Source organism: Bacillus rossius, chromosome 8 (assembly GCF_032445375.1).
Source record: "Bacillus rossius redtenbacheri isolate Brsri chromosome 8, Brsri_v3, whole genome shotgun sequence".
NCBI classification, from domain to species: domain Eukaryota; kingdom Metazoa; phylum Arthropoda; class Insecta; order Phasmatodea; family Bacillidae; genus Bacillus; species Bacillus rossius.
In genome coordinates this window covers 68,276,964-68,302,906 of record NC_086336.1, presented here as the reverse complement: position 1 = coordinate 68,302,906, position 25,943 = coordinate 68,276,964, and the positions used below count along the sequence as shown (strand labels likewise).

General features: G+C 38.9%; 1 protein-coding gene across 1 annotated transcript; it reads right to left on the bottom strand.

Moving 5' to 3' along the window:
• Nucleotides 1-1,093: 1,093 nt before the first annotated feature.
• Nucleotides 1,094-21,027, bottom strand: LOC134535340 (uncharacterized). The gene is made up of 5 exons (XM_063374409.1): nucleotides 20,965-21,027; nucleotides 15,906-15,970; nucleotides 4,300-4,396; nucleotides 2,925-3,042; nucleotides 1,094-1,424 (listed from the first exon to the last, which is right to left on the bottom strand). The coding sequence occupies exons 2-5, from the start codon at nucleotides 15,948-15,950 to the stop codon at nucleotides 1,289-1,291; spliced, it is 396 nt and encodes a 131-aa protein (XP_063230479.1). The 5' UTR covers nucleotides 15,951-15,970; nucleotides 20,965-21,027; the 3' UTR covers nucleotides 1,094-1,288.
• Nucleotides 21,028-25,943: the final 4,916 nt, after the last annotated feature.

Below are 25,943 nucleotides of genomic sequence, written 5' to 3'. Positions count from 1 at the left end.
GACCTTCTACTACAACTTCAGACACTCATATGCACCTGAGCAATGTCAAATGCGGTCCCCTCGCCGATGTTATCGGCCATATGCACTGAACAGCACCTCGACATGATGTCTGCTGGTGGCACCAGATTCTGGGCCACGAAAATGTGGTTGGCCCATGTGTCGACGAGGGCGGCAGTTGGCCAGCTGTTCAGGTGTACTGGTACTAGCAACATGCCTCATTTGCAAATCCTAAGTCAAAATCCGCTGGCACGAACTCCAATTCACTCCTGTCTCTTCTGAAATTTCGTCGATCGTGAAACAACGATACTCGTTGATATTTTGGCGGATGTTTTTTTAATGTTTCAAGATTTTGAAGGGCGCCCAGAACGAGCATAGTCTTCAACACTAATCTCACCATGTTTAAAGCACCCAAACCACTTGATAACTTGTGTGTGGCTCATAGCATCTTCCTTGAAAACATGTTGAAGCATTTGGAAAGCTTTCTGTGTGTTTTTCTTGGTAATGTTTCCCACCATTCAAATGAGTGGGTCTATCCATGTATAACATGCAGCAGTCCCCGACTCTAGCATACAGTGCCAGCATGATCGCTCTTAGATTGGACTGTAGCTTCCATTAATAAACCATTCGTACCCAACACTAGTGTTTTTCTGAGTTTTTGATAAGGTAAACTGGGTGGCCAACAGCCCATGTATTCCAACCTCAATCCTGCTCCCATCCGTGTAACCTTTGCCACATGGCTTTACCCAATACCCACTCTATCCACCATTATTTCTGCTCTACCAGCTAGAGTCTGTGCCAACCACCGATCATACACAGACTAGAGCCCAGAAAACCCTTTCACCTTTTTTCATAAACCCCCTATAACATCTGAGAAACCTGCAAGATGATAGTTTAAGGTGGGCTTTAAAACTCTTAACTTTTTAAAAAAACATAATTTATTCTTTTCTAGGTTTCTTTGAGAATTAATATGTATTTCTAATTTCGATGCAATTAAGGGGAGGACCACATGTTTCGTTTGCATCCATACAAATTACAGTTTTTTTTTGTGGAAGGATATAATCAAACGACTAACCATCATCAAATATCTGCAATGTTTCAGTGACCAAAACGATCAAAGATCATGTGGTTTTTATTATTTTAAAATACAAATAAATTCTGCTCTAGTAAAGTAAATGAAGTGTCATTGTCAGAGGCATGTTAAGAGTTTTTTGTACCTTAAATAAATTTAATAAAGTGTTTCCTTCCGAGCTGAGCTCTATATATAATCGATCCATTACGATAGCTCCCATCACACGTTATTCACTGTTCTGATGGTTCCCGCAGATACTATTTTCTTCAGTTTCATGATCTCTTCTATCTCGGAGTGCAGCGAGGCTTGAAGGATGCCCTTGGAGAAAACCTCGGTAGCTTTCTGCATGTCACCTCTGTGAACATCATAGCATGTTAGAAACATATTACACAAGCATAAAATTTGGTTAAAATATTTGGGAGTAAATTTATTTTGAAGCATACAGTGACCACACAATATTGGGATCATATTTCTGTTGAGGAGATACACGGTAATAAGAAAAAACATACAAGATAAATTATTCAAAAGTGACGTTTCGCAACACAGGACAAAGAGAAGGGAGCGAACAGCAGTCTGGCATGGAAAAGGTTCGAAAGGGGAGAAGGAAGGAACACTCTGAGCTGCTAAGAACGACGAAGATAGCCTTAGCAGTTGGCTGCAATTTAATTCTTACATGTAAGGTACCTGTGCTTTACATGGCCCAATTAAAAATATTGCCCACTTACCACCATTTTGTTAGACACTCGCAATCAAGTGCTACAGACACAGACTAGTTTTGGGTTTGCGCATAGGTTATCCATTAATATTGGTATTTTTCATGTGATTTGTATTGAATTTAAAACTTCGTAGGGGCTATTTTAGACACAGGTACTTAGTATGTTTAGTCTAGCTCATAAATAAATGTTATTTATATCGAAATTCCAAAAAGTGATTGTTACAGAACAAGGGAAGTGAAATAGATTTTCTGATGCTGTCAATGAGTTCTGTTTATTTTGTTACAGACCTTGTCCTCTATAATTCAGTGCTTTTAAAGCTATACATACATGTGTTTGTGTGTGAAAAGCAGAAACAGAACCATTATTCCAGACCTCACACTTCTTTTAACCTTTACATAAATAGAATTAGAGTAGATTTTAAAACGCGCGCGCTTATAGAGACTGAGACTGAAAACTTTAAGTTTGTTTTACTCTAAGTCTCCATTTGACCTTTTAACTCTCGGGGTGCCCATGCGCGCTTTACTTGCCGGGAACCATACAGCAGATGGCCGTTCTATTCGCGGTAACAAGATGCTCTCAGGTCACTCAGATCATACCCGTGATGCTTTCCCTTTCGAGGAAGAGTTGTGAGGGCAAGTCGTCTCCTGGTGGTTTTGGCACTATCATCTGCTTCTGTGTTGTTAGTAATATTCAGTTTATTGTGATTTTTAGGGCAATTAATAACTTAGGTACGTATCTCATTAAAATTGACAATGTTGATAGTATATTTATATAGCATGATATTTTGAACAAAGTATTTTTGTTAACTTGTATTTATTTCATTACAACTGGTTATGTGGAGAATATTAAAGTTGAAGATCTTACGTTAAAAACACATACAACATAATTTGATTTAGCTCTCAATATTTGTGTACAATACTAAGTATTGCCTAAGCAATTTCATCTTCAGATGAATCTTAATTCACAATTGTATTTTTCAAGACACCTGTTTTTTGCCGGGTAAAAAAAAAACCCTCAAGAAGTTCTCTTCGCCTAAACGAGAGTTACCAACTCATTTTGGCCTAGATCCATCTGCTCCTAACTCTTACAACTTCTGGGGAGCAAAAGACACGGCGAGTGAAACAAACCAAGTGTCTCACCTCGCGAGATGCAAGCGTCCCAGCGCCCTGAGGCCCAGGGAGCACCCGGGGTCCAGACCCACGGCTCGCTCCAGCATCCGCACCGCCTCTTCGGGACTCTTCCTCTGCAGCAGCAGGCCTGCCACAACCACTCTCCTTCGTTACACCAATACCTGCTTTGAACATCACACAAGTCAACGTAAATAGTTACGTGCACTGTGAAGGCATTAAAGACACCTTCCATGACTCAAACATATAATAAATGCGTTGTTCAAAATTTTGGAAATGGAAATCGTTTAATACTCATTCAAGCAAGAGGTACAATTTTTTTTTACTCTTGCAATTGTTTAAAACCTTTTTAATTTATTATTTCGAAACGATTTGTTTACCTCAACCACAAGGGAAAATAAACAATTTTCAGGGCCCAGTGGCTTGTACGCATGTATGTCAATATTTCATCAACTTAGGTTTCACATTAAAAAAAATATTGGAATATTTTATATCAATAAATACACCTTCTAAGTTGTTAAAACCTAGAGCTATTTGCCTTGTTCTGAAAACTTGACTTAATGAATACCACAGTGTTAATTTAGTATGAATTAAGTTAAGAAATACAGGATCGACTTTGGAAAACTGTGCAAATAATCACGAATAGGTGATCAAATCTCACGTGCAACAAATTAATATTTTGTGAACCCGGAGAGGTAAACTATCTGTAAACCGAGAATAGTTTGCTTGGTTATTTGCAGGAAAGTAACTTATGGCCCCGACAGTTGATGGAAAGCAATGTATTTAAGTGAATTTTGAAACTAATGTTAACTCTGGGAAATACAGGTAACTTAAAATCGATTAAGATTGAATAAAGTGTTACATGTTTTCAAAAACCTTATACAACTGAAACATTTTACAAAAAAAAAAAAAATTATCGTTAGAAGTAATGTGTTGTTTCATCATATTTATCACTCCACAGTTTAAATTAAATTGTATCTCAGACTGTGTTTGAAAAACCTCAGGTCACTTCACAGCCTTGGACAGAATTATCGGCCGTGTTCTGTAGTCCTGATTTCGTATTTCGACGCATCTTGCAAGTAAGATTTCAAGCAGTTGTGCGATGATGAAACAACACATTACTTCTTACGATAATTTTTTTTGTAAAATGTTTCAGAAAATGTTATAAGGTTTTTGAAAACATGTAACACTTTATTCAATCTTAATCGATTTTAAGTTACCTGTATTTCCCAGTGTTAACATTAGTTTCAAAATTCACTTAAATACATTGCTTTCCATCAACTGTCGGGGCCATAAGTTACTTTCCTTCAAATAACCAAGCAAACTATTCTCGGTTTAAAGATAGTCATGTGAGATGGGCATCTTGTCTTATAAATGGGAACAATACCTTTAAGCAGGAAGTTGTAGCTGTCACCGGGGTTTAACTCTATGGCCTTGTTCAGGCAAAACTCCGCTTTCTCATAGTCTTCTTGGTCGACCAACGCCTGGGAGACAAAATGGTTTTCTGAGAATTGATTATGTTGAGGTTATGATAAAAAAAATACTAAAACTGCATATCAACATAGTAAACATGTAAATAAGCAACTAAGAACTAAACAAAGATAGGTCAAGGCTTTGTAGTGGCCATATCCCTCGCCTGCCTTCAAGGCGAACATATTTATATTCCTGGTGAATTAAAATGGTAGCAGTTGCCCTTTTCCAGTAGGGTTTCTCAGGGTACTCCTGTCTAAATCTGTTAATTGATGTCATGTCGAGATATCAAGGACACATGCGGGTCCCAACCTGAAATTCCCGCCACCTTAGGACGTGTTTCCCTCATCTCATTTTCGAAGTGAGAACATTTGAAGGGTGCAGGGGAAAAACCAACAGGGTCCATAAAACTAAATTGTGCAGGAGAGAGAAAAGAAAGTTTGAAACGTTATAAGTGATATAATGTAGTGTCCATGTTTGTATCAATTATTTAAAAAATTAGTTTAGACCTCGTTGTGTTCCCCTTGAAAATACAGTAACATTCTGTTTTTATTTTATTGCACAATTAATTATTTACTGAAACAGTGACTGGACTCTGTTGGTTATTCCCCTGGATTTTGTAATAGGCTCAATATATTTCTGGAAATATTGTTTATTATTGAATGTTTTATTAGACTATTAAGTCTGAAAACAACAAGAAACAATCTACAGAGTATATACCTTCGTTAAATTATTTGAGGTCAATGGTTTCTTTTTATGTTCAACTAACATTAAACAATATAAGATATAAAATTCTGATAGCAAAAAAAAAGATGCTTTTCTATTTAATTGTGTGACAGTATCTTTCCACAGATATCTTTATAATATTGAAATTATCAGCACACATCTAGATATCACTTTCCTCATCAGGGATGTCATTATCATGGCTGTGCTGATGAATAGCAAGAAGTTGTCTGTAGTATTCCTTGGATCCCTCATCTTCACAGAACTTTGACAGGATTTCCAGGTCTCGACACTTCTCATTGGGCAGAGGAATAGGTGCAAGGTAGAGCTGGGCAGGTTCTTGAAGATTTGACAGTGTGGATTTTTTCTGCCGCTTCTTCAATTTATCCTTTACAAGTGCAGAGAAGAACACTCCATTGTACATTTCTCTGTGATCTACGGTTTTTGGATCTGATTGAACGAATCTTAGCTGTTTTACTGGCCTTATAGCAAAAGGAAGCTTCTTCTTGTACAATTTTGAAGAAAGAAATCCACCCCAGGCTTTGAACATTGGTTGGCCACATGATACAACAACAAACGGATTCGGCTTGGCTCTGGCCCCTTCGATAACTTCTCTCCAGGCATTAGGAGTTTCAGCCTTTGCATGCTTAGGGATTAAACCCATATTTTTATCAGGTTCCATGAAAGAATGGCCACGCACCGGGTATGTAACAGTAACCATCTCAAAACGCCTTAATTCTGTAGTTACATAGTGCAGGAACTGAATGATATTATGATTTTTGTTTTGTCCTGCACATGAGTCGGCGAAGATATGAAGCTTTTGAATGCCAGTGTCCAGATAGGTGTAGAAAAAATGATACAGCATTGAGCAAACATCATCTGACCCCTTTTTTGCCACTGTCTGGTCATAGGCATACATGATTGAGGAGCCACTTGATAAAACATGTACATTGAAGATGTAAAACGCAAGCTGTCTTCTAAAGTACACCTCACTTGAGGTTATGTTTGGCGTAGGAAGATTTGCCCCGAAATCAATTTCAATGGCCTCAACAGTTGGAGACTGCATACTTCCTTTTTGACACTTCTTTTCTTTTTGTAGAACCAGTCAGCTTTCTTGAGGTGAAGTGTTCTCTCATCTTCTAGCCTCCTATGATCCTCCTGCAACTTCACTAGATCCTCATTACTTGTAGCACTGGCAATTTTTCTAGCGGTATCGGTGAGTTTGGCTTTATGTTCATCACACCAACAGCATGTTTCGGTTCGAGGATAGCCGAAAGCAATGTTGAACTCAGACACGAAAATTTTTCGGAATGTTTCATAACAGATCTCAATATTGAGATGTTTAGTCAAAAATAGCCCAAGAAGTTTTTTGACATTCAATTCCTCTGGAAGATACACTTTTTGAGAGTCTTTCAAGCTGTAGTGTGCTTTACGTCCCTTTAAACTACCAAAAAACTGCATCACCGCTTCACGGGTCTGTTCAGTGAGCTTATGAGGGCGATTAGCATGTTTGCCTCGTCCATCAATAGGTGACGTGCCTGTTGTTCTCAAAGATGTTTTGATTGTGTGTAACCGGGAGGATTTAATTCCAAACAGTGACTGGAACCCTTTAAAGCATACTGGTACTTCTACTGTACAGCCACTCCTTACCACACGAACTTTGTAGCTATAGGAACTATCATTTAACCTAGCATCTTCTACATTCTTCCTTGGTCTTCGCCGTGCCACAGGATGTGTTGAAATAAGGCCTGAGAGATAACTGTTCTGTGCATTCGTACCACCTTCATGTCCAATGTTGTTGAATGTTCTTATTAATTCATTTCGTTCAGCCAAAGAAATATTCTGAAAACATTCAAACCGTTTACACTGACAGTCAACTCCAGTTTCAAATGTCGTTGCTCACAGCTGCTTGGTAACATCTTTGAGGCGACCAAATTTCTTGCGTTTTTTCGTTGTTGTTTCATCACGTGCATGTACATTTTCATCACTCACTTCACTTTCAAGTAATTGAAATTCGTCGTCAATCATTGTTTGCACACAAGTTACTACAGAAATTGAAGAATTATTTCATTCACCATGAAACATTGATTGTAAGAATCTTTTATAACTGGTATAACACAATACAATCTGCATCAATAAACACAAACACACAAACAACGTAAGACAATAAAAACCGTCTGGGCCAAAGATAATATAACACACAGCAGTGCAATACCCTACAAGAATAACATAAGTCAGAACTAGGACTGTGTTGGTTATTCCCCTGTTTCAGATGGACTCTGTTGGTTTTTCCCCTGCACTATAAAAATAAAAGCTGCAATACCTTTGGACTGCATCGTTTTTTCCATTTTATCAACCTGCAATGTTACAATAAAGCATGACAGCACTGCATTACAATCATAACCTCAATTTTAACTTTTTTGGACTCTGTTGAATTTTCCCCTGCACCCTTCATTTGTTAAGTTCGGCTTGGTAGCCATGTGAAACTTTATAATGCAATGAAATTATGATATGTTTCACGAGACCCCAACTATGTGAGTAATCCAGTTAGCATATTAATATAGGATTCTGCTAGTGAGGTCTTTTCGGCAACTGATGGGTAGAAATGTCATGGTATTGCAGTAGTATAGGAATGGGGCTGCTGAAACTGGAGCTGGAGTGAGGTGTGAGGTGGTGTCGATGTCGGTGTCCGCCATCTTGGATTGTGATTTCATGGCGGCCATATTGGATGAACTTGAACTTAACCTGGGCGACCATTTTGAATCATGCCATTTTGTATCGGCCATTTGTTTTACGCCATTATGATTTCTATAACTATCCGACATTCTAGAATCGAATGCCCCACCCATTTGAATTGCACTTTTCGTTACAGCCGACATCTGAATTCAACCATTCTAACATCAAGCACCCCAATCCCCAAATGTTGCACTTTTCGTTATGGCTGCCATCTAGAATTCTAATGTCATGGCCGCCATTTTGGATGTGACATAACAAACAATTTTCTCGATTCTTAAGTAATGTCCACTATCTTGTTTTCGTCTGCTGAAGGCCACCATCTTGGATACCGACATCTTTGTTTCTGCAGTTTGTTCCTAGAGAGTGCCAAGATTGCTCTGTCTCGTGCTCGTAAGGTTGACGTTCATTCCTTGGAAATGTTGTTGTGGTCCATATCAAAATACTAGCTGCAGTACCCAGCGTTGCCCGGGCTGAACACAGGGTGAATGGGAACTGTTTAGAGATCAGATGTAGTTAGTAATTGTCTTCTTAATTTGAATGTCAAGTGTGCAAAATAATTTATATCATTTTCAGATCCCGACAGACGTTCTGCCAGTTTATAGTTATTTACCTGGTCTGTATGTAATCTAGACTCTATAAAGAAATATAGAAAAAAAAAACTGAAAAATAAGGGATTACTAATATTGAAAAGATTCCATTATCTAGCTAATGCTCGGCATACATTGCAATGCCTCATTCAGTTTTGTTTTGAAATATGTTTGAAGTAGTAACACATATACAAATAATCTATCCATGTCTCTAAATATATATTTATCTCTATCTACATCTATAGTCCTATATATATATATATATATATCTCTCTCTATCTGTATTTATCTCTCTATCTGTATTTATCTCTTTATATCTACATATATACATCACACTATCGCTATGTATTCTATATGAGGGTACTGATTGCTTCGTTGTTAATATCACACCAGTGTTTTTTACTTGTATGGGAAAATTAAGAATGATAAGGCATCTAGTGCGTGGCAACAATGTTAATAGGCAATAGGAAATAAACTTCTAGCGCCTGCGGTATTGTCAACACACACTTCGTACGTGTACTGCATGTTGTATCTAACCCCCTCCAACGCATTTGATTCTAAATTGGACTTTTAGTAAGGATCCCTAATGTTATTGATAATATAATATAGCCTATAGCCTTCCTCGATAAATGTACTATCCAACACTGAAAGAATTTTTAAAATCGGATCAGTGGTTCCTGAGATTAGCGCGTTCAAACAAACATCCAAACTCTTCAGCTTTATAATATTAGTATAGATTAAATAATTACTTTATACAAAATACATTGGAACCGCAGTGATTCGAACCATAACTGCTCTAACCTCTAGGTTGGAAAACATACACTTTTTACCGCACGGTAATCGAGACATTTACCAGACCGAGAATTAAATAAGGCATTTAAAGAAATAACACAAATATTCGGATTTGTAATTTTTTTATTTGAAGGAATAATAGCATCATCCACTAGAGGGCGTTGCTGCCATATTTATTTTTAATACCAGCTACCAAGAGCGATAGTTAACACACATCGCCTGCTAGAAGGCGCCATCGCCATATTGTTTTCAGTAATTGATACAATGTGTGCTAGTGTCTCATAGTACACATGCTATCTGCTGGAGGGCGCTATAGTGCAATAGTATACCATGGCAAACACCATATTGTTGGCCATCTTAGCTGCCATCTTGAAAATCTTTAATTTTTTAGCTAGAAATTAAAAAAAATCCAAAAATTATAAAAAAATAACTATTTCATTTACTAATTCATATGATCGAAATATGTCCTCGGTTGGATCTCTGGACGATGAAAAAAATGTTTATTTTAGGTAAAAAAAATCACTTATTTAATAAAACAAAAGTGGCTTAAATTCCTCAGCTACCAGCCTCTAGTAAGTCAATTATGACATAAACTGTTATTATCTTGAAATTATGCAATTATTACGCTAGAAAATAGAAAATAGAAATTCCAAACCTCATAAAATAAATCTCTTATCAAAATAATGATTAATTCGAACAATATCCATCCTCAGTTCGATCCTTGACTGATGAAACATATAATTTAATGAACTATAAAATAAATTTACCAAAAATGACAGTTTCGAGGAAAAAACAACAAAATTACAAATAAAGATTTTTATGTAAATTCTACAAGTACAAAAATCTAATTACAAGCATTTCTCGATTTCTACGGTCTTCTTAGAAGGCATGTATTATCAGAGGAGTTATACATGACAGTCGACTCCAATTGCTCCAGTGCTCCAAAAGCTCCAATGCTCCAAAAGCTCCAATGCTACAATGCTCCAAGTGCTCCAATGCTACAATGCTCCAAGTACTCCAATGCTACAATGCTCCAAGTACTCCAATGGTCCAATTCTCCAATGCTCCAATGCCTCAATTGCTGGAATGACCTAATCATCACTCTCCATTTGTTTAGTTTTTGATGCCAATTTTTTCATCTTGAACTTAGTAATAGTATTATGAGAACTCAGTCTTAGTTAGAAATCCTACTTCGAGAAATAAAACAATCACTTTTTAAATAAACATATAATTTATTTTTTCAATTGTATATGCATGCAGGTAAAGCAAGTCATCACTGCATGTAACCAGCTTTCCTCTGTTCTTCGAGTATGGTGGCTACTTCGTTGAGGTGAGAATAGTTTCTTCCATTAAGCGAAGCCACAGCAGTCTTAACATATCGACTAATATGTTAGGATATTCCCATGACGTGTAATCAATCTCTTCTACCACTGTCATCTTCCATGCATGTTTATTATTAATATTTTTTAAATCTCTCAATACCAGCTTCAAAGCTCCTATCATCATTGTCATCACAAATGTGATCAGAAAAATTTATTTTAACATGTTGTTCCATTGTTTGAGTCTTATTTCTTCATCACAGTCTTTGATCTTGTGAGCTTCAGGTCGTTCTTTATTATTCACAATTTCATGGAGGCGACCAGAATTTGGTGTTAATATATTTTCATTTCTCATGAAGATGCTACTCTCTTCGATGATTTTCAATTTTTTATCAATTGCGAGGTCTGGGATAGTAGTACTGTTAACATTAGCATTTTCACATTCTTCGCGATCATTACAGTCGTCTAATATTTTTTTCTCGTCATTCCACTTCCTCGATGTTGTAGACCCATCCATGTTTTCTTTAGTCAACTTAGTTGTCCATATAATAATGTGTTTATTTAATGAAATATCTTCGAACAAAATTGTTTCTGACACTGAATGCAACTAAATGGTTTTGGCAAGTATAAAAAAAAACCACTTGGACGTGACATGACTTTTTTCAGAAAAAAGAACGAACCTACAAAAAAAAGAACAAGAAGAGAAACAAGGGGAATCTAACTCCAAAACTATGTCACGGTAGGAATGGTTTGCCCAAGTGAAGAGAATGGGAAAGAGAATAAGAGACCAACAAAGCTAGTTGGACACGGCAATAGAAAGCGGAAGACCTCGAAGGAGACCAGGAGACAGACAGATAAAGTGTGAAAGGAAAGAGGGAAAGCTGGTGTGGAAAGCTGGTAGAAGGCAGGAGCTGGTGGAAGCGCTTACCGCAGGCCCGGAACTGGACTGGGAACTGATCCAGTTCGAGTTTTGACGAGATTGTTTGCCAGGGGGTTGGTTCCCCTCCGAGAACGACGCGTCTGCTGATGATCCCCCAGTGCCCAGTCCGCTCAGGTCCACGCAGTCTGTAGCTCCGCCCCCGGGAGCAGGCCGCGCGTCCACGCCTCGCTCGGAAACCCGTGGTCGCACCGGGTCCGGAGGACGTGGTTTCAACCGTCCATGGCCGCTTTCCAGACGAACCTGTTCCTCCCGGAGCTAGCGCTGCCCCCCCTCGAGGAATGTGGTGCCGGAGGCTGGGTCCGCACTGGCCTCAGGACCCGTCTGTCCACCCGCTGGTCCCCGCCGTCCGGAGAGGCGACCAAGCACTTCTTCTGCTCTTGGTAAATATGGCAGCAACGCCCTCTAGTGGACGATGCTATTATTCCGTCGAATAAAAAAAAATACAAATCCGAATATTTGTGCTATTTCTTTAAATGCCTTATTTAATTCTCGGTCTGGTAAATGTCTCGATCACCAGGCGGTCAAAGGTGAATGTTTTCGCAACCTAGAGGTTAGAGCAGTTATTGTTCGAATCACTACGGTTCCAATATATTTTTGTATAAGGTAATTATTTAATATGTTGATAAGGACCGCGACAACATTTCCAAGTAATGGAACGTCAACCTTACGGGCACGAGACAGAGCGATCTCGGCACTCTCTAGGAACAAACTGCAGGAACAAAGATGTCGGTATCCCACCTCTTTGACACTTCCTCTCTGACGTCCAGCACTCGTACCGCAGGTTGCCGCAATTCAAGCACGCGCTTTTACAAACTCACACGCGAACATCTTGTTACAGTTCAGGCGATTGAAAACTAACATTATATATGATTTAATTATGGTTAGTTAATTTTATTAGTAACAGCAAGTACTAACTGCACCAACTTATACCAATCTCTAAACAATACGGCTTTTACATTGCAAGCCCCCACCCAAAAGAGTGATTTGCGAGCTTCAACCACTCTCAATATGAACAATAAAGTTGAAGTAAGAGAGAAAAATAATGAAAAGCATTTGGCAAGAACATAAATAAAATATAAAGTTTATGTAAAGTGCTTAAAAAAAATAATCATGAAAGTTTTGCTTCATTTATATTACGAATTAGACATTTCACATACCTGTGTTTATTTATGTACGTTAACCAGAGAAAAATAACCAAATAACTCGGATAGTGTTGCATGTCATAAATTACAGTCTCATTTTTATTTGATAAATATCTTTACTTGCTTTCATACAATCTAAGTTTTCTCGGTCTTCTATTGTCGTATTGTTATAATTTTAATGGCGTGAAAATTCAAGGCGCGGCTGAAACGTCTTATATGAGCAAGAATTTGGCAAACATGAGATAAATCCCATACTGTCGTGATTTGTCAGTAACGTAATAGAGTCGTTCTACCCTAGGGTTTGCCACCAAGAGAAAACATTTAATATTTCTTGTACGTGACTTATTCGTTTTGGTTCCATCTGAGGAGGCAGAAAACACGAACAGAACGCTCCATTTCTTAACTGAGATGGACTTGATATTTTATAAAAATATATATATATATTTAGAAACTTAGACTCTATAACTCTGAACAACCTGCATTGCCAAACGATGCCTTTAATGTGTCTATGAAGCACTAATATACTAGTTGTAATTACAAACATATTTATGAATTTTTACAGTTAGCAGATCGAGTAATATCTAAGGATATATTATAGATATTCTCACGTCGTGGGTGAGAATCACCTGAGAGAATCACCAGGTGAGAATCACCTGAAAGCACAAGCCTAGTTAGGAGCCGTAGAAATAATATGAATTTTTAATAGTGCGCTGAACCCTTTTATACTTCATAATTGAATTAAGTCAATAATTCATGTAGGTACCACGTGTCTGTTCCAAAGTTTAAGTCTCTCTGATTAGCAAATAGCAAAACATACTGTCGCTATATTAAGGACAATGCTAGAAGTTTATTAATTGCTAAAAGGTATCGCGAGTAAGCTATAATAATTGATTTTAACAATACACGTAATAATAGAATTATAACAAGGGGCGTACACTTAAGAAGGAAGGGGGATTATGGGAAATGTGAACCCCCCCCCCAACCCGAAACCGTAAGAAATTATAAATTTAAAAAAAAAATCCCACCAACAAAAATAAATAGTTTGAAAGCAAAAACAGGCAAATACGTTCTATCCCCCCCCCCAACCAATAAAAATGAAATTGTGAGTACGCTCCTCATATTAAAACAAATCTATTCAAACAGGAAAGGTGTGTGGGGTTCTACATCAGTTATCAGCACGGCAAAGCATGTGCACACCCAAGCACAGAGCATGTACACACCCAAGCACAGAGCATGTACACACCCAAGCACAGAGCATGTACACACCCAAGCACAGAGCATGTACACACCCAAGCACAGAGCATGTACACACCCAAGCACAGAGCATGTACACACCCAAGCACAGAGCATGTACACACCCAAGCACAGAGCATGTACACGCCCAATCACAGAGCATGTACACACCTAATCACAGAGCATGTACACACCCAAGCACTGACTTGTGACCTCCACGCCATAACTAAGATCATCACGAGGTAGAGAAGCATTTTAAAAAAAACAAGGTTATGCTGGTTGCGGTTGCGTTATGGAGACGTAACATAGCTACGATTCGTTCTTGCGTCGGGGAACCTCGCAACTGTTTTTGTCTTGGGAAGCCTTCTGTGTTCTCCTGTGCTGTCGTCGCTGTGTTAATTTCACCGCTGGGTTCGCATGTGCGTCGCTGTTTCGTATAGATTATTTGTTTAGTATCATCGTTGAAATTTTCCCTCTGTTCTGTGGTGTCTAATTTTGTTGTTTGCATTCACCGTCGCTGCCATCGCACTGTGTTCGTCTGTGCTGTGATGTTATTCTTTCCGCGGAATTCTTAGTGCTTCCTAATACTTAAAGTCGGCTGATTTCGGCTTGTTTTCTGTGTGTTTGTGTATTCGTGTTTCTTTGTCCGTTTCTCGAGTGTTTCTCTATGACATGAAGTGCAAAACTGGCAACAGCGTGTGTTCAAAATAATTATTTAAAACATCTACGATTATGGTGTTTTGTTCGCCAGCCGAAATGCCAGCCAGTGCGACTTGTTACGTAACGAACAGCACCGGAGAATACGGTGGTGGGTGGGGGGAAGAGGAGACAGCGACGCCTTGCGCCCGGCGGGGGGTCGAGCCCGCAGCGCAGCGCTGTGTGGCGGGCCGGTCTGACGCCCAGGGGCAACCCGCGGAGCGGAGTGGCTTACCTTGGCCTTCTCGCCGCCAGCGCGAGTCAACGAACCGCTCCGCCGGGTTCTGCGCATGCGCCCCGCGCTCTGACTCACTACACGGGCAGAGTCTCAAGTCCGGCGAGCAGTTGCGGCTGCAGGTTCGTCCCGGAGAAAATAAGCTGAGAACGTCTATACGATTTATGGTCTAAAGTGCTTCCCAAAGGTACTCGTCTTTTAGTTGGAGTTAACATAACTTAATATTTTAAATAATATACAAAGTATTTAAGATAGAACGCTGAGCGACTGCATTATGTTTAAATGCACATCGCAAATTTTATCGCTGTAGAAAAGCAATTTCATTTAAATATTTTGGGTGTGGTAACATGTCATAAAACATGTGCGAAATAGTTATTACCAATAATTTCAATGAAATTATTTTACGACTGTGACAAAATTCATTGTATCTGTAGAAATTAGTTCAATTAAACATAATCCAACTTTTATATCGTTCAACCGATCGTCCGATGGGTAAATTAATTTTTATAACAGAAATCATAATGTCGTAGACATACAAACGTTGAGCGTGCGTCAGTTATCTATGTGCGCCACACGGTCATATAGTAAGGTCTGACAACCCTGTCCTTTGACTAGACCCGTCCGCTCAGTGGAGCTCGCGGCGGCTAGCTATAAATATACGCTGGCAAAACGTCTGTAATTACTCTGCACACTTGACGTTACTGTCTACATCTGACTTTGTAAAAAAAGAAGTTCCTTTCCCCCTGTTTCCAGCGTGGGCAACGCCGGGCACTCCAGCTGATAGCGGTAAAAAAGTGTTCATAACTGTTATCACTCGCGTTATCATCTGTAGGTTTAAAACAAGGTTCGGTGAATACCGGAGGAGGAAAATTTGTGAACCGACAAAGAGTTCAAAAGAGCTGTACAAATGCGTTTCAAATAGATATCCCTCGGTGGATAGCAATGACCTTGAAATGAATCGACCGACTCGGTCGCGCCGCGCTGTTGCCTGCAGTCACTGCACGAGTGCGTGGGCACGTACAGTCAGCGCAAAGCAACATGTGACACTTGTTTTTGTGGATGGGAAACAGGTTTTACTCTGCGTGTTTTTTCAATGCATGATGCCCCGTGTTCATGTTACCTCGGCGCAGGAGGTGAAGAATTCCCGCCTGCTGAACCTTGTCATCACTGCAGTTAGTCATCTTCCTAGGATGAAACAGAAAACAAAAAGCCTTAATTAACAAGCTCATAATATTTTTAGAACATCCCCTTATTTACCTTTATTTATTTTTGATATTATAACGTCTGTAGCTTATTATTGACTTATAAAACATAAAAAAAAATTCAAAGCGCACATGAGGACTGCCGACAGATGTGAAAACTTAAAACTATAAACAAACAGTTATTATTTCTGAATATCCAAATTAATTTTTGTTAAAAATCGGAGACTTTTTCGCAATTTTTACGAAAAAATATTATCACACGACAAATTTGTTTTATCACGTTAGTAAAATAACTCCTAAATTACTATGAAATACGCATTGCATAGTAATTGTAGGTATCAAAAAAATAAATAATGATGTTTTTAATGTTTACGTTATATTGCTACAAAGACTCCGTTTTCTTCGTTATTCAAACTATATATCTATTATTTATACTCACTTTTTACTGCATACACACATTCGATTCACATATGCACCGCACTGATGTACAGTGACTGAAGACGCTTATTAATAAGATAAATATGTATTGGTATATGTCGTGTGCATTACTTGTCGACCTGTGTTGTGTGTACTGGCTGCGCGCGCACCACTGAGTATATATATAAATGGCGCACAAATAATATGCACACACACACCCACTGGTCCTTATTCGAGCAATGTCCTAGGCTGTATAATTTCAGAGCTAGCCATAGCAAGTACACCATAGACTAATACCGACAGCCCCACGATATCTGTGCGAAAACCTGGCTTTGTTTTCATGTCGGTCCGATAGATGGCAGACGATATGCCCAGTAGGAACAATATAGCTATTTGATGCATATGGTACCATTATTTAAATATTATACAGGTTTACGGGGTTAAATAAAACCTCCAGTGCTTGAAATATCTTAAAAAAAGAAGTTAATCGTTTGAAAACTATATAATGTATTATATAATTGAACAATTTATCTATAAAATATACTGTAGTAGTCACACCGCGTATGGCTAGGTTACTTGTCACGCTCTCGCCTGTGTCGCTAGTGTAAGAGTGTCCTGTGTTAGTGTCCGGTGCAGGTGGCCACAGCATGTTGGGCAGTCAGCAGGCGTCTGGCGGCCGATGTTTGTGAGACGAACGCTTCTTTCGTGTTCGGTTGACGTAAACGGCCAGCTAAGGGAGGGGCCGCTTATATAACCTCAGCCGCTCGTAAAGAAAAACTATATTTTTTTCTCTAACACATAACGACCGCTCGGAATGCCCTGGCCTCGAGGCGCTGTCAGTAAACACTCCGAGTGGTCCAGCTCGTTATGGAGTCTGTTCGAGTCGCCCCGAACGAACTGCACGATCTCAACGGAAGAAACACCACGCATTTGGCTGCATTACGAAACGACGCTGCTATTTTTTTTTGACGTGATAACGTCTCATAAGTCGATGAACGCCGGCTGCACGCACGAAAAAGGCATGACTCATTGTCACGTTCCGCCTGAGTCGAGCGTGCAATAACCGGCCAACCAACCGTGCGAGAAAATCTTATATAATATCAAACAGATTAAGGCGGGCTTTTTAAAAGCAGCCATTTAAAAAAAATGGATTTATTTGTCCAATTTCGTCATTTCAAATTAACAATTTATTGATATTGATTGGATTTCAGTTTATTTCTATAACTAATTGTTCGTGATTATATTTAAACAAATTATTCCAATTAAATTTGCAAAAACTGTAAATAATATTTGAAAATTAAAAAGTATGCAATTTTTCATCAGTGTTTTCTTATGACGTTATCACGTAAAATTATCGTCCGTAAACCGACTTTAGAGAGAACCCCCTTTCTTTTTTGAACCGATAGTCTTAGTCGAGGTGATGACTCATCAGAGCGTAACGAAAATTGCAACGTACAGGAGAATGACGCTCAATTGGGGATAGGGGAAAATAAATAAAGAATAAAGGGGAGAGTAAAATAACTGAAAGACTTTGCTGCATGTTTGGTTTGCGACAATCTTGAAATTCCAGTGTCAGCCGCCATTTCGTACATTGCTGTGTAGTTTTATCGTTGAAGCGAATATTTGAGAGTTAGTTTTGTCGTCAAGTGGATCATTGAAGTGTGTGGTTTCCTTTCTAACGCAAATGGCGGTCGCGTGACGGCCTCTGTGATTGGCTGGTTGTAGTTCCTCCGCGTCGACACGAATGTCCAAGGGATTGCTCCACCACTTGGTCTGGTAACCCAGCCCTCTCAGCCGCTAGGTCCTGCCGCCCCGGGGCCCCCACGGGCATGATGTAAAGAAGAGGAGGTGAAACCGTGCGCAGGTTTTCCCCCTCCACGCGCTCCCTTGCTACGTCACCTTGGTTTATTATATCTGTTTCATTAATATTCATAATAAATATTTTCGAAGTATATTCATTCCAATTCCCATTACCATTCTGTGTTTACAAGACACAATCAACATTTTGAAGTGATGAAACAGCAGAAAAATATTGCTTCGTTGATTTTATTATTAATATAAACCCCGCGTTTGGATGCTAATACATTTATTTAAACTGTATGTTCTAAATGCGTGCTATACAATGTACATAGCAAAGTATTTTTACGCTTCGTGGTCACTCTTACTATTCAAACGATTGTAAATGAACTGTCTCTGCGTCGTATTCCCGTAAGCGCGCTGCGTGTAGACCGGGCGGTACGACCAAGGTGACGTAGTGCGCAGTGGAGGATGCGTTTGGGCGGCCGGACGGTTTCACCTCCTCTTCTTTACATCATGCCCACGGGCGTGTACCGGTGACATCTCCTCGACCCGCAGCCCTGTGTGGGAGGAGGGGGGAGGGGAGGCATGTCGCAAGCCGCGGGTTCCTGGCGCGCGCCGCTTCTGGCGCTCTGGTCGGGGACTATTTTCGCCGGATGAGTCCGCGACCTGCTCTCATCGGCAGTCGCCGGGTCGCTCGAGGCCTGTGTCTGGTCGCGTCACGCGCTGCTGTGCCTCTCCGAGGGCAAGCCTTCATTTCACAGACGAGAGAGCCACGCCCGAAGTCCCCCGGAGTTCATGCTCGCTTTTTTTTCCCCCGTACCACAATCAGGTGCATTTATTTGGGATGTAGCTTACTCATACGTTATACGCCGTTCTATCTCATTGCATAAACCGGCGTGGCATTAAATTTCATTGTTGATTAGCAAATAACTTTTTAATATGTAGCTATCCAGCGCTAGGAAACCGTTTACGTGATTTCACGGTATCTTTAATGTAGCTATCCTAACCAAATCAACCGTCCACAATGTTTTAAAGTATTTATAATGTAGCTAACCTAACCTAATTGTCCATTAGTTATCACGAGTTGTCCAAAATAAACATTCACGGACACACGGCAAACGAAAAATGTGGTGGCGTACAAATAAATACCGTTGCCTTGTTTATGGTCTTTCCTTTTATCAACACCGCCATATTTATTTACAATGAACAAAAAACCCCGAAGATGCACGACGGGAGTTTGTCTCTCTCGTCTGTGAAAGCAGGCTCCTCTCTCCGAGAGCTCGAGGCGGCCAGTGTCTCACTTCTTCGGGGGTTGCGGTGTTCGTCGGTCACCAACAACCTAGCAGTCGTTTACTTTTAGAGACAAAATGTTCGCTACTCAATTTATTTTTTTCGGTCCATCGTTGTCACATTGTCTAGTTTCCAATACGGAACAAAAAAAAAACTATGCTAAAGTGCTTTGTAATCTTTTGTTTCAAAACTTAAAAAAACTGCATAGCTGCAGTGTTGAAATTCATAACTTGAGTTTTCAGACTGCAAATCATACACACGGGCACACGCGCACATGGCAGCCATGCTGATTTCACTGCTCCCTAATTAATTCAACATTGTCAAAAAAAAATTTTCCAAAATATAGTTTGCAATTATACTCAATACGCCACTCCGTTAATACAACTTTCCATAAATGTTTAACCAATATTGTTAGTAACATTATTTTCTTTACTGAAGTCATTATGTTTAAGAAATTTCTATGTTGCTTTTTTTATATTTGAAACTTAATTTTCGATGTTGACATTTCTCGAGCGCACAGTTTTTTTAGTGGCCACATTCCAGCAGCCACTGAACGACCGAATCGCATCGAAACCAGTCGAGATTCAACACGGATTATTAGATTATTAGAATATTAACCCAGGAACGCAATGCAGGTGTATCAATAAATTGCATGACTCAGCAAATCAGAGTCAACATCAGTGGCCTTGAGTAACTATTGCACCACACGCACTCACCCACACACGTGAAACAACACACGGACCCCCCCCCCAACCCAGACATGGGCCTGGTGATTGTTGCCTGACGATAACAAAGTTAATATGTCATTTATGCTTTGTTATACCAAGAAAAAAATCAAAATATGATTTAAAGCCAAAGATAATCGCTCCACCCATAAATCACCAACGGCCAGCAATATCAGACGCCCGCAACACCTCACTCGGACCGTTTAGGCAAATAAATGTTGCGAACATTCATCATCAGAACGTTTCCCATAATTTCCAAGTTCAAGTCTGTCTTCATGCTTGTTTCTTCTAAAGAGAAAGCTAAGAAATCTAAGTTTTATTTCTGGCGTCAAGTAAGACGTTACAGTATTTTCAGAACTATCTAGGCTCGAATATTTTCCCCAATAAATCTCTATTCAATTGTTCTTATTAATTTCATTATCATGTTATAGTAATTCAGAGATTGATGAAAAATACTACTTATAATTGTAAGTGAAATTATTTCATTGTAAATTTTTTTTTAACATTCGTGAAGAGACAACGGAGGTTCAAATATTATACTAGAATGTGAGAAATTTACCTTAAATCCGTGGTACTTTCCTTACGTACACTTGTGTAAGAAAAATTCAAAATTCCTAGAAAACACACTATATCTGTAATACATGACAAAAACAATTGAAACAGTTAGTATGAACCTTGAATATAAGGAACTATTTCTCGAGTCAAGAAAATCTTTGCGAACGAGCATGGGAGAAGTAGGGCCTACCTTCAGCAAGGAGGAGTCTTGTTTTCGAACTACGGGCGCTGGTTTTGGCAACACTGGCACCGGGACATCGCGGTGCGGCACTGCCAACTTCGCAACACAATCAGTCTTTACTTTCAACGTTCTTCTACTTTGAACATTTAGTTTTTTTATATAATGTTTTTAAATTTTAACTATAGATACGTAGTTGTAAGTACTAATTCAGAAAATAAAATTGTTTTGTGTGACAATTTTAATTAATCACATTCCACAGCTAGCATATATCTGGGGACTATGCAACGAAAAATTAAATTCGACAAAGAAAATCTTCCATAGAAGTAAATTTCATTCGAAAATCCTGGAAGATAAATGACCTAACGTTGCGGATAAACACAGCGGTGACGTCAGGAAACGGAGATTTACTTCACAGCGAACAGGCAGATTTTATGGTCATTAAACCATATAACTTCTTAAATCAGCTAAATAAAAAAATAAAAATTAACGAATAAGATCAAGGAATGTTCGTACCAAAATGAATGGCATTAATGGATAGGGGAAAAAATTTAATTCTACACCGTTTGATTATATTTGGTTTTGATAAATTACTTACTTCTTGAACTTTTTTTTATTGTTTGGTACATTTTTTCAAACACAAATGTTGACATGCTAATTTAAAATTATTTTATTGTTGAAATGTATTTTAATCAAAGTTACACCATATTGGTGGAATAAGAATGTTCAAAAACGTTTAATGAAATGTTTAACAATGCCCTAATTTTATGGATAAAAAATGTTAGTTAAAATAAAAAATTGGTTGTCTGTAAAGTCGGTTTACGGACGATAGTTTAACGTGACAACGTCATAACAAAACATTGATGAAATTATCGTATACTTTTAGGAATAAAATTGAATCACTTTTATTGAATTATCACTATTTTGTATGGATACAAAGAAGGAGTGAAATTAAATCTACAATTTAATTGATAAATTTACTTTTATTTGCACTCATTAATTCAAATATGTTTATTACTTTAACGAACAGATTATTTTAACTATAACTTTTATACATGTTTGCTATTTAACTTCATTCAATCTGTGTTATTATGTTAAGGATAGGACGATGATAGGAAAAGTAGGAAACGAATGGGAGTGTTTCAAGTTTAATGTGCCTCGAAAAAGTCAAATCGATGGTTGTTCCAATCGAGTGGAAGAGAGATAGATGCGGCGAAAGCGTACAATGAACGTAACAGGACACATCGTAACGGGACAATGTGCGTAACGGGACACTTTTTCGTGCGTGCAGCCGGCGTTCATCGATTTATTAGACGTTGTCACGTCAAAAACGATTTTGTCACGTCAAAATGAAACCACAATACACTAGTGTCTCTGTCAACAGGCGATTGCTGTCCTCGTACCACCCCCGGCTGAGTGGGAGACTGTCTGTCTGTCACGACGTGCTGTCTGGCGACAGGACCTCCATGCCGCCGTCCCGGGTTCGCCTCTCGCGTGCAGCACCGGCGCTGAGTTGGTATCACTCCGCCGCAAATACGTCGCGCTACGGGGTAACGTGATTCCTTTGGCACCGTTACACGGGAACAAGACCCAGAGACAAACAAGTTGTCCTTGCAACAACGTCGCGAAACATATTAGCAATAGTGTATTTTTAAGTGCTACTCTTAACTTGCAGATCAGCCGATACTAGATGGCATTAATTATTTTTCTTCGTGATTTAATTCAGTTGACTAAATTGTAAAATTGAACGCTATTGTAGTTATACTTGAACACATTCGTCTCGCGAACAAATTAAATAAAAAAAGTCACATTAATACACAACGCCGAAGTTTTTACATTTTTTTTTCACAGGTTGATTCTGAACACCTGGTAAAACGCAGTAACGTACAGTATATCAAACGTACCGCATAAAGCTATTATTAATTCATATGCCCAGAATTGAAAATCGCTATTTATTAATAATAATGCAAGGGAATTAAAAAAAAAATACTTCAAATTATTTAAACTTCGATTTTTATTTTTATAAAAAAGAACTTGGTGAGTAACGTGTTATAATTAAACAAAATAATGCCACTTGTATTTAGTATTTAGAACGCATTTGTTCAATTTATACTTAGTTTGGCAGAGGTGTCTTCCAAACGTCCTTGTTGTTAAGGGAAAAAGTCGAAAAACTATGACGAGAGACTTGGGTTGAGTGTAAAGTAGAATTGTGAAATTGCATTTTTAATGAAACGACTTCCCCGGCACCCGCATGTTCTGTGCAACCACGGTTCTGCTGCAGTGCACGACCAGCACGGTTGTCATGGCTGCCGTCGGCCCTGCGATGTAGCCACGCCCGGAGTTCCATATTCCTCACCTGGACTTGTCACTCCAGACCCAGAGCCCGTACATGTACGGGTGAAGGCATACTCCTCCTCCCCCCCCATGTCACCCCAGTCACTGCGAGTTGTCCACCGGTTGTACTCACTTCTCGCAGCGGAAGGCTCAATGGGGTAGCACCTGAAATTATTTGGCTTCCATAATTTCGTGTTTTTGACGTGACAACGTCTAATAAATCGATGAACGCCGGCTGCAGGCACGAAAAAGTGCCCCGTTACGCACATTATCCCGTTACGCTCATTGTCCCGTTACGCTCATTGTACGCTTGCGCCGCATCTATCTCTCTTCCACTCGATTGGAACAACCATCGATTTGACTTTTTCGAGGCACATTAAACTTGAAACACTCCCATTCGTTTCCTACTTTTCCTATCATCGTCCTATCCTTAACAGAAAAACGCAGATTGGAAGAAGTTAAATAGCAAACATGTATAAAAGTTATAGTAAAAATAATCTCTTCGTTAAAGTAATAAACATACTTGAATTAATGAGCGCAAATAAAAGTAAATTTATCAATTAAATTGTAGATTTCATTTCACTCCTTCTTTGTATCAATGCAAAATAGTGATAATTCAATAAAAATGATTCAATTTTATTCATAAAATATGCAATCATTTCATCAATGTTTTGTTATGACGTTGTGACGTTAAAATATCGTCCGTAAACCGACTTTACAGACAACCAATTTTTTTATATTATATATAATTTTTATATGTAACCACTGTATATAGTGCATATTGTCTTTAAAAAATACAAAAATTAAACGATCTGTTTATTCTGTAGGATGTTAAATGGCAAAGCCAGTTGTCTTTCGTACCTTGCCAATACGCGATTACACTAAACTCTAAAAATTTAAACTAGCTTATTAAAATTTTAACTTACATAAAAAGGACGCCCACATATTCGGCGCCTTAATATTTCTTAGGTTGCAGGGTGCAATTCGGTTTTGCGTACATGGTCTCATCTTAATTGAAAAGTCGTTTAACGGTAAATGTTGCTTAAGTCTATTTCTTACGTACTGCTTAATTTCCTCGCTGTAAAGTTTAACACCAAAGCGTGGATGAAATTTTTAAAACTGAAACAATCACACCCACCGGAAGGTAAATTTAAAATTTCAAAAATTCCTGTTAAAAAATGTCTCTAATAGTGTGCTGCCTTCAGAACGTAACACAAACTAGGCGTTGCACTCCAAGTTCGCTTGGGGGAGGGATGTACAATGCTCCGGTGCTGATGGGCTCGCAAAACACTCTCCTCTGTTCTCCTCTGGCCACCCCTGCCACCGCTGTGACGTCACACATCGGCAACACTTTACAAAATACTTGCCGCCGTGAATGTCAACGTCCAAACAAACTGTTATCCAGCTTACATTTGCGTAGTCCATTTAGAGGCTAAAACCGACAGCTACTATAATAAACTAATAATTGCTAAAGAGGGGATTTGTCTGTAAAGCCGGTTTACGGACGATAAGTTTACGTGATAACGTCATAAGAAAACATTGATGAAAAATTGCATACTTTTTTAATTTTAAAATATTATTTACAGTTTTTGCAAATTTAATTTAAATAATTTGTTTAAATATAATCATGAACAATTAGTTAAAAAGTCGGCCTTAACCTGTTTGGTATTATAGAAGATTTTCTCGCACGGTGGTTGGCCGGTTTTCGCACGCTCGGCTCAGGCGGAACGTGACCATTTTTCGTGCGTGCAGCCGGCGTTTATCGATATATAAGACGTTATCACGTCAAGAAAAAAAACTTAACGCAATTAATATTTAAACGACTATTACTTAGATGGCGACCTTGATCAAAAGGAACACGGGAGCTCGATGGATGCAGGGTTCCGGGGAAGGCCAGTGTGGAAGTGGTGAGAGTGGTAAACAAGTTGTAACATGTCGCATGACGCAACACGGCTGTGGGATTGCTACAACGGCTGACACTGCTGTTTATTTATACACATTGTCAGAGGGAAAGACAAAAAAGAAAATAATCCCTGTTACGTACTGTGTACAATCTTTTTTTATATGTTAGTTAAGATAAAAATTATGAACAAATTTAAATTTGTTGCACACATATCTTACCCAAAAAAAAACCTTTAGTTATCTTACAAACATCTTAGCTCTCGGTAGAAGTAGTTTCGTGGCCCGCTCATTTTTTACGTAACTTTATTTATAACATAATTTTATAATAATAACAATATAACAAATCTAAAAAAAAATATTTTTTGCAAAACTCCGCAAACCCGGAGAAACCCCCGGAATGGCCACCGCATGGGGAGCCCAAGAAAAGAAACGGGCTCCCCATTTGGAAGCCACCTGGAAGGTTCTATTCTGTTCCACCCACCGTTTCTTTGGTAGCCTGACTTGTTGCAGGGATTGTATTTATACCAGAAAAATGCCGCCATTTTGTCTGGACAATCCGCCTTGGAGGAGCCGGGGCGCGAACCCGGGTCCTACAAGTCACAAGGCAGGCGCTCTACCCCAGAGCCAGAGTGGTAGGGCGACGATATGCAGTTTTCTTAACACCAACATGACGTTATTCTACTGTAGTTTGGTTTGTGATTAACACGTGCTTACTTCTGACAGTTTATGTGGGAAATAGAGGAAGAGAATTTGTG

Coding starts and splice junctions, on each gene's coding strand:
- LOC134535340 (XM_063374409.1), bottom strand. CDS start 15,950: ATGACAAGGTTCAGCAGGCGGGAATTCTTCACCTCCTGCGCCGAG. Junction 4,397..15,905: donor TCTTCACCTCCTGCGCCGAG/GTAACATGAACA, acceptor TTTGTCTCCCAG/GCGTTGGTCGACCAAGAAGA. Junction 1,425..2,924: donor GGACGCTTGCATCTCGCGAG/GTGAGACACTTG, acceptor TGATGTTCACAG/AGGTGACATGCAGAAAGCTA.